This window comes from Antechinus flavipes, chromosome 1 (genome assembly GCF_016432865.1).
Source record: "Antechinus flavipes isolate AdamAnt ecotype Samford, QLD, Australia chromosome 1, AdamAnt_v2, whole genome shotgun sequence".
NCBI classification, from domain to species: domain Eukaryota; kingdom Metazoa; phylum Chordata; class Mammalia; order Dasyuromorphia; family Dasyuridae; genus Antechinus; species Antechinus flavipes.
The window spans coordinates 600,567,350-600,577,616 of record NC_067398.1 but is presented as its reverse complement, the minus strand read 5'-3'; the positions used below and the strand labels follow the sequence as shown (position 1 = coordinate 600,577,616).

Here is a 10,267-nt window from a genome sequence, read left to right as displayed (position 1 = left end):
CTTTGAGTAAAGGTGGGAACACAAGCCTTGTCTTGATTAGTTCTACTTAGTACCTTGTTTCAGGTTCTGGCCAAAACAACTTCTTGTAAGATTAGATCAACTCTAATTACTTAGCAGTTAGTAAGGATTCCAACAGCTAAGAAAAAAAAGCCTATCCATATAGTCTTTTCTAGATTCAAAATATATAGTTTTACCAATTGGATGATTAAAAATTATCTAAATAATTCATGCTATATTAATCAGTTAAAATACATTTTCCTCTAGTAATTGAATACTTGGCAGGGGAGTGAAGACAATATTCAAAGATAAATTCTTTATACCTGGTTATCTAAGAACCTTAGTGATGATCCTAGCTGGCACATATCACTTATAGAAGGTACTAAAATGTAGCCCTATATAAAAAGAAGAGAAGAATGTCATTAGTAGGAGCAAATATCCCTGGGAGGTGGTGAGGGAAGGGAAGGAATCAAAAGAGTGGATAGGAACAGAAATAGACATTGTAACTGACTACAGTCTAGAAAAAAAAAGTGTTGGCCAGTGATCAGGTAGAATAATACTAAAGGACTTTGCCCAAAATGCACTTACTAAACAATCCAGTTTGGGCCTAGTACTAGACATAGGAGTTTGACAGTAGTTATGTTCTTAACTTCTCTATAAAAAAATCCAGATTATGTTATACCAGGGGTCCTCAAACTTTTTAAATAGGGTGCCAGTTCACTGTCCCTCAGACTGTTGGAGGTCTAGACTATAGTAAAAACAAAAACTATGAACAAATTCCTATGCATGCTGCATATATCTTATTTTGAAGTGAAGAAACAAAACGGGAAAAATTACAATATTTAAAATGAAGTAAAGTTAAATCAACAAACTTACCAGTATTTCAATGGGAACTATGGGCTTGCTTTTAGCTAATGAGATGGTCAGTGTCTGGTTCCATATTTGTCACTGCTAGTGGTAACAAGTGATGTAAGTGTGCATCCATTAGTCTTGATCTGGTTGGAGATTTCAAATGTTTCATTCTAGAAAAAGTATTCACAGACATAAGTGCTGCCAAAGATGGTTACCATTTTGAGTGCATGGTTCCTGAGATGAGGATATGTCTAAGAGGGGAGAGATGCATAGAAATTATGAAGGCTGCTTGACTTGAATGAGTCTTTCAGAGAGTCACAATTCTGCAGTTCAGCCAGTTCCATTTGGTAAATTGTATCCACATTTTCAATGTCAATTGAAAATGGGTTACAGAAAAGCTGTATGTCCTGTTCATGGAGATGAAGCTCTTTAAATCTAAATTGGAACTCCTTTTGCAATTTTTCCAGTGAATCTACATGTTTTGTTTGGGAATGAAATCAGCGTTTTTTCCTCTAATAGATTTTAAGTTGTGGGGAGATGGAAGAAGTTTTCCTCCTTCACTTGTTTGATGAGGAGGCCTAATTTTACTTCAAATGCTTTGACATGTGATTTCATATCACAGATGAGTTTTCCCTTCTTTTGAAGTTGCATATTGAAATTGTTGAGTAGCTCTGTTACATCTGTCAGAAAGGCAAGGTGCCATTTCCATTCTGCATCGTTGAGCTCTTGTACTTCTTTGTTTTTTGAAAGCAGAAAAGTTGTAATATGTGGAAGTAAGTCATAAAAATGTTTCAAAACTCTCCCTCGACTCAGCCAATGGACTTCTATGTGATATAGAACATCTTCATACTCAACATTTAGCTCAGACAGAAATTCCTGAAATTGTCTGTGATTTAGTGCATTAGCTCTAATGAAGTTAAGACAAGATACCCCAATTTTCATAACAGAGTCCCACTTCAGTGATTTACTACACAGTGCTTGTTGGTGGACACACAATAGTGTATGGCTATTGGATGAAAATGGTTATGTTTGTCCATCTCTTGGTTAATGCGAGCAATTATTCCTTTCTTAGACCCCACCGTGCTAGGAGCACCATCAGTTGTCACTCTGGCTAGTTTAGCCCAGTCCAGCTCCAAACCATTCATAGTTTGGCAAACCTTTTCATAGATATCCTCTCCTGTAGTTGTTCCTTTGATGCTTTGCAGTGCAGCAAACTCTTCTATGACTTCAAAATAATCATTTGTCCCACGAATAAAAATTAGAACTTGTGCAGAATCACAAACATCATTGCTTTTGTTGAGTGCCAAGGAGACATACAGACTGCAATGCCCAACTTCCTCCAAGCTGCCTCTGCACTTTGATGCCTTTTTTTCCTGCATTCTCTCTCCGGCTCTTAATGCTCCCGCTTCTGACCTTCACTGCTGCAGTGAATTCCCCCTGCAGCAGCCATGACATGTGCAGCATGTTCTACTGTACATTCCCCGTGCCTGTCTGTTATGGTAGTGCCATTACTGTACAACGCTGTGGACCATCAGTTCTCCATCTTCTGCATCTCTCTCCCTTCCCCACACTACACACCCCAGCCTGGGAACTCACCTCACCTTGGTATCGCCTCATACTCTTGTCTCCGCCACCACAGCCCAGTGCTGGAAGTGTGCATTGTTAATGTGAGTTTAGGTCGAAGGTTACTTCCGGTCTGATTTTGCCATAACCAGCAGGCCGCATAAACGTCCTCAGGGAGCTGCATCTCTCCCGAGGTAGTTTGAGGACCCCTGTGTTATACTATCCCTTTCAACTACTTAATTCCCTCCACTATACTGATCATCAGCACTTCAATATTAGAGCAATCAGAAGGAGATAACTGGCACCAGAGTAGGTGAAACTCTGGACTTAGAGTCAGGAAAACCATAATTTAAATCAAGTCTTAGATATTTAATATATGCGGGACTCTAGGCAAGTTATTGTTTGCTTCAGTTTCCCAAACTATAAAATAAGGAAGATAATAGCACTTGCTTCATAGAATTTTTGTGAGAATCAAATGAGCTCTTCCTAGCTGTGTGGCCCTGGGCTAATCACTTAACCCCAATTGCCTCAGAGGAAAAAAAAAGAAAAGAAAAGAAATGAGAATCAAATGAGCTAATTCTGATACAAAGTGTTTACCTGATATCTAATTAGACAAAATAAATGCTCCTTCCCTACTTTCTTCTTAGGTGGAAAATGAAGCTGTGTTTTCTTTTATTGTTTTGTTTTGTTTTTTCTGTAGAGCTCCTTATTGCCAATTGAAAATTGCTCCTCAATAGGATCAGGTTGAATGTTTCTTTTCAGTTCTCTGAATAATGTTTCTCTTTAGAACCAGAGCATCATTGAACCAATTGAAAGGTTGGTAGTGATAATACACTGTTTTCGACCTTTAGCAAGACTCTCCACAATCAATATGAACAATACAGAATCAACTAGACCTACATCATTGAAGAGATGTTATAGTAAGATGAAACAGAAGACTCTACTGGAGATTCAGAGATCACCTGTGAATTGGTTGATTTTGGAAAAAAAAAATTATTCTCTCAATTAGATTCTACAAACATTTGTGAAGCATTTAAAATACATAAGGCATTGTCCTAGGTGTTAGTAATATGAAGCCAAAAAATAAGTCCTCCATTTTACCTTCAGTTCTTTTGGGAGCCATAACACATAGACAAGTAAATACATTTTTAAAATTGCACAATGTGATAGAAAATAAATTTAAGAGGGAATGATACTAGCAATTGAAAGGATAAGAAAGATGGCTACTAACCTGTGCTTTGAAGAAATTCAGAAATTCTATAAGGCAGAAAAAAGAGGGAATATGTTATGTTTTCTTCTTTCTATGAACTGTACTGAAGAACATCTATCATGTTCATGTCATGGACTTTTCATTAGGTTTTGATCCTGTGTGTAAAAACACCTTGAAGATCACAATAAATTCTAGGTGTATGATGTAATAGAAAAAACTCTGGCTCTGAAGTCGGAAAACCTGAGTACAAATCCTGTCACTCACCCTTATAACAATGTGAACTTTGACAAGTCACTTACTGGAGCTCAGTTTCCTCATATGTAAAATGAATGAGTTGAACTAGATATTTATGGTGCTGTCTGTATCATGTTGTATTAGGATTCTTACAAGGTGCTAAGTGGAATTGAGGAGACAGTGGCTAAATCTAGTTTAGCATTGATCTAATCCTACTACAAATAATAGTTTCCTAGTGATATAATGATTGGTGTATACTTAGTATGGAACATATAAGGAGGAGCTAAGAGGGCCAGAAAGAGCAAGCACACAAAAGCTTTCTGAGGCTGAGACAGATTAATTCCATCTTCCACCTTTATGCTGGCTGGAGTCTAAAGTACAAACCTTTGGATTTGGAGACATTCGGAGGGACCTAGAGGCAGAAGCTGGCAAAGGCAAAGGACTATTGGCAGGAGCTCTTGGAACCAAGGAGAGAGATAGGTCTCTATTAAAGCTAACTGGATCCCAAGTGAAAAGAGACAAGACTTTGAAGGAGACAATAAAGTATTTGGACTTTAATGCCTGGCTGCATTTGGGAGGATTATTGAACTGAAATTTAGGTTGCTTTCAGAAGCCCCCCAAGAAACCTGCTCCCAGAGAACATTAAATTTTAGAGAATATTACAATGTTGTTTTCACCTGTTCTCTATTTTGATTCAAAATTCATGTAATGATTGCACATTGGTATAAAAATATGTTAGTCATTTTCAAAATATAAGGCTTCTTCTCTTGCCTTTATCCATGTATCTTTTTTGCACCCCAAGAGGTAATGGAGATGTTGTAAAAAAAAAAAAAATAGGTAATTAGAGTCTTTCATGTTATTATACCAAAGTCTGTTAAGTGACACATTTATTGGTGGAACTGCCATAGCATCACAATTAAGGAGAAATTTGAGAATCAGGAAAGTATTCCTTAGTAATTTGTTGCGGGTCAATTTAATTGTCCTGTGGCACTTTTGCTTCTAGCAATTCAAAAAATCATTCAGTTAGAGTAAATGCTATGATGAGTATTAAAGATAAGAAAATATAATCAAATCTGTCAGGATTTAGTCCTATTTGTGGACAAATAATAAAGTTACTATGCTTTACCTTCATTGAAAATTATCTTTTTAAAAGTTCAAAGGTCAAATATTTGTATGCCTTTTACACATGGTAAACTCTTTTTATCTACCAAAGTCATAAAACACAAAATTAATAAGTTATTCTGTTTAATGCAAAATTATTCTGTATATCAATCACTGATCAATTTAGTAAGTAGTTCTTAGATGACTAGTAAGTGCTGAAAATCACGCTAAGTATAAATGAGAAGGATGAGGCAAATTTTAATGCCTTGAATAGAGTTTGTATTTAGTAGACCCTTGATCAGTACTGACTAAAAATGAATCATTCCTGATAAAAGAAAATAAGTATATAATTGTGGATCTAAATGTGTAGCATATATGATACGCTACAGAAGAGAGATCACACTAGACTAGAAAGTTCAGAAATGAACTGAGAAAAGTCTTTAAAAAATGGAGTAGGTTTGAATTACCTGAAAAGAGGCAATCTAAATGTAAAGAATTTCACAAATAAAATTGCAGACTGTAATGCTTTAGCAGAATCACAGAATGTTAAAGTTAAAGAGTAAAAAGAGACTATAGAGGATTGATATGTTAAATGAAAAAAATGTGTTCTGGAAATAAACTTGGTAAACTCTGTGCCATTCAGACCAAAAATAGCTTATTTTATTCAGTTTTAGGTACTAAATTTAAGGGGGAAATTGACAAAGTAGAGTATATCCAAGGGGGATCATGATAATGAACAAAGCTCAGATTCATGGTACATGGATATCAAATCAAGGAAATTGAGATGTTTACTTGGAGAAGAGGTAACTTAGGAAGTGGAGTATAACAGTTGTCTTTAAATCTTTGAAAGGAAAAAAATAGAAGAAAGTTTTTACCTATTCATTTTGACTTGGCAAGTGACAATTAGGAACAATGATTATAATGTGCAAGGAGTTAGACTAACAAGCATTTATCACATTCTTACTTTGTATCAGACACTGTATCAAATTCTTAAAATACAAATATATTACAAAATAAAGACAATTCTTGTTGTGTTCAATGGGAGAACACTGACGAAAGTCATATATAATATAATATAATAACATAAAGTTTCCTACCATAAGATATAGCCTCAAGTGGAATAGACTGCCTTAAGAGATAACTTAGATTAAATAATACAAATAAAGTGCTTTCTAAAATTTAAGTAAAAATTGATGATTGTGATTTTGATTATTGATTGACTCTACCTCACTCTACTTCATTACAGTCTTCAAGCAAACCATTTCTAATCTCTGTGAAAGGGATTTTTTCTTCACATGCAAGTTAGATTTCATGGTCTTTGAAGTCCTTCAAAAGTCTGAGACTTTGTGATTCTAGTCTCTTCAGGAAGATAGGCAAATTATTGGAAAAATGGTAGTGCTTCAGACATTTTTGAAACTGTTCTTTTAGAATTGCATTCAGACAAAATCTATCATTCATTTAAAAAATCAGTCAATAATTTATAGTCATCTCTTGGGTTTATCCTCCTATTTTTTTCCAAATCATCTGATCTTCCTCCCCTTTCCTCTTTCAATCAGTTTAACTTTACCTCATCCTCTCTTCCCTGATGCTTGAATCTCTTAGGCCAAGAAACTGAAAGGGTCTGAGTTGGAACTATGGGAAATTGAAGGACTTCCAAGGGAGAGCTACTGTAGGGAGGAACTAGGGAATCAGAATGAGATTGAAAACATTAGGGAGTCTCATATGGGCACCTTGGGATGAATTCATTCATTTATGTAGGATCCCTCTGCTGCAAGTATTTGTGAACTAGGCTGATGACCTGGGTGTAATTAGCTAAGAACCAGAAATATGAGTTGCCAGAAGTCAAATTGCCTTGAATCGTGATTGCCAGTGTATGAGAATCCAGATATACCACATTGCAGCAAATTAGGGGATAGTTATTCACTTAGAAAAGAATTCCTTTCTTAGGAAAGAATTCAGAATGGGATTCTTTTACATAACTAGCTCCAATAGTGCAGTGAAAACATTATTTGCTTTATAAAAGTACCAATTTGCCCAGCTTTTCAAGAGAGCATCTGTTGTATCTAGAATGATTCACCCATAGTACTTCTATCTGATTGTGCTATAGAAAAAACACCCTATTAACCATGCAAAATTTATGTATTTGCCATGTGATTTATTTTTCAAGTCTACATGGTTTAATGCATCTTTTGTTCTTCCATTTATTTTGTTTTATTTAGATTTGTGTATCACTGATTCATTTACTCCAATATGTAAACTACTTTATTATAATATAGGCCCTCAATACATTTATAGAATACAAAAAATCCCTGATTTTGAACAATTCAAATAATAAACATATAAGACCTTGTCTCTTTTTTAAATTCTTAATTTCATGACATTGCTCCAAAAGAAACAGTTTTAGACTTCTTTTTGAAATTCTAAGGCTAGATGAATCATTTTCTCAGAAGTTCTTTAAAATTGCAATGAAACTGACTGAGCTTATAAAACAATTGTTAAGGTCATATAGCATAGTTATAAAATGTAATAAAGTAGAAGATAATTATTATGTTCAAAGAAAAATGTGTAAATCTCCCTCAGATCAATTAAATAATTAAAGATTTAAAAATTAAATCTCAGTAGGTTTAGATTACATAAAATCTGCTCAGCTGCATCTAAGACAGAGTTCTAGACTTAGGAGTTATGAAAACTTGGCTCTGAATCCTCCCTTACACAATTACTTTCAGTGGCAAAATGGGAGGTCCCTTAACTGCGCTGAACCTCAGTTCCCTTATCTATAAAATGAAATTAATAATAGTAGCTATATTAAAATTTTGTAATGGATGGAAAAAGTTAGCATATGTGAACTACCTTGACATTTTTAAAGCTCTATAGAATTGTGATAGTTTTTTTCTAAAAGAAATGAAGTACATATATATATATTTATATGCACTACACACGCATAGAAATATATATAATATACAAATACAAAACCTTTTATTCAAGAACCCTAAAATAGCTTAATAAAAGTAAGTTTCCTTTTCAAATTTCATCTTCCTATGAACCATAAACTCAACTATTGATTTACTTTTTTCTTTAATCATTATCTTTCAAACATAAAATAAAAGGAAAAAAATCAAGAAAAAATTCCAGATAGTCCTCTCTTGCACATTTATTTTTTTTTAATTTTTCATAGGTACACTATTGTCTTTGTTTTTGCTTTTTCATAACTTTACAACTGATTGGTTATTTGTTTCTAAGATATAACCTTGAATGAATATTTGGAGTAGGATGCTTTCTTATGATAAAGCCAACAATGTTTAGGATCATTGGCAGGCATAGCTACAATTCTTGTATGTATATTGAAAATTGTTTACACACATAATCCTTGTAGTCTCTTGCATCAAGTCAAATTAAATCAATAGCTATCAAGTTCCTCTATGTGACATCATTGTGCTAAGTATAAAATATACAAAGAAAAGCTGAATAAAACCCTACTTTTAAGGAATAAATGATCTAATGGGAAAGAAAATATGCACACAACTATGTACAAACAAGATATATACAAGACAAATGGAACATAATCTCCTTTCTCTAAAATTGTTATTATTTTTTTGTTACAAGATTCATTTGTCTTTGTTCTATATAATCTTTGTTTCATTTTTTTTTAATTCTGAATTTAACCAAACATCAAAAAAGAATATTTACAAACATGGAAGAACATAAAAAGAAGCTTCTATATAAAACTATGCTCTTCATTTCATACTGCTTGCATCAATATATGTATATTTGTGTGAATATATGTATATATGCAATACATTCTTAATATTGTCTTTTTTGTATAATCATCTATTTTTTAATTATATTGTCAACTTATGGAATCAAAAGCATTTCTATAGCATATTAAAATAAATGATTCCATAGGAAACTACAAATTTTCTATGCACAATTTGCTATTCCTTTCAAAAGTACAAGATTTTTGTGTAAATTTCTTTTTTCCTTTCCCTTGTCATAGAGAGGACTACCATGAGCCACAAATAGGTGTATGTGTATGTGTATACATATATGTGTTAAATTATTCCATATTTTAGTTCTTTCTCTGGATGAAGGTGGTGTCTTTCTTTAAATGTCCTTTATAAAAAGTGTGAGCCATGCTTTAATTAATAAATGATTAAAAAATATGATCTATGCCCTAAGGACTGTAATGTATATCCTTTGGCCAAAAAAACAACAACAACAACAACAACACTATTTGACATGAAAACCAAAAGAAATTTGGGAAAAAAAATTTAAAAAGGAAAATTGTTTATATGTACAAAAAATATCCCTAGCAACTCTCTTCTCTTGTCAAAATATTTGGAAATTGAGGGAATGCCAATCAGTTGCGGAATGGTTCAATAAACTGTGCTGTGTGTTTATAATGGAATATTATTGTTCTATGGAAAAAATGATAAGCTCTCAGTAAATGCTCTCATTAAAAAAAAGCAAACCTGGAATATCTTCCATGCAATGTGAAATGTAGTATATACAAAGCAATAGCAATGTTCTGGAATGACCAACTGTGAATGATTTCTGTGTTCTCAGTATTACAACCATCCATGATTACTGTGAAGGACTTCAGATGGGAAATTCTAATCATACCCAGAGAAGAAACTTATTGTATCCAAATACAGATTGGAGCATTCTCTCTCTCTCTCTCTCTCTCTCTCTCTCTCATTCTCTCTCTCTCTCTCTCTCTCTCTCTCACTCTCTCTCTCTCTCTCTCACTCTCTCTCTCTCTCTCTCTCTCTCTCTCTCTGTCTCTCTCCCTCTCTCTTTCTCTCTCTCTTCAGGCACAATTCCAGATTGCTCTCAAAAATGGTTGGATCAGTTCACAGTTCCACCAACAATGAATTTAGTGTGTCAATTTTTCCACATTCCCTCCAACATATCTCATTTGCCCCTTCTTTTATTTTAACCAATCTAGCAGGTATAAAATGATATCCCAAAGTTGTATTAATCTGCATTTCTCTATTCAATAATGATTAAGAACATTTTTATATGATTATAAAATATTTTGATTTCTTTATCAGAAAATTGCCTGATCATATCCTTGGACCATTTATTAATTAGAGAATGACTTGATCTTATAGATTTAATGAAGTTTTTAAAATATATTTTATATTTTGGAAATATACACATATGTGTATGTATATATATATATATATATATATATATATATATATATATATATATATATATAATAGTTTATTTGATAAACTGTCTATGGAAATTTTCCCCAGATTTCTGTTTTCTTTTTAATGTTGGCTACATTTGTTTTATTTATACAAA

The 10,267-nt window shown here is 33.4% G+C and overlaps 1 protein-coding gene across 1 annotated transcript in view; it reads left to right on the top strand.

Annotated features, from left to right (window-relative positions):
• The first annotated feature begins 2,297 nt into the window (after positions 1–2,297).
• LOC127547611 (actin, cytoskeletal 4-like) overlaps positions 2,298–10,267 on the top strand; it is a 65,984-nt gene continuing 58,014 nt past the window's right edge. Inside the window, exon 1 of the mRNA XM_051974528.1 lies at positions 2,298–2,543. Coding sequence (XP_051830488.1) covers positions 2,298–2,543 — 246 coding nt within the window. The remainder of the gene's footprint in view (positions 2,544–10,267) is intronic.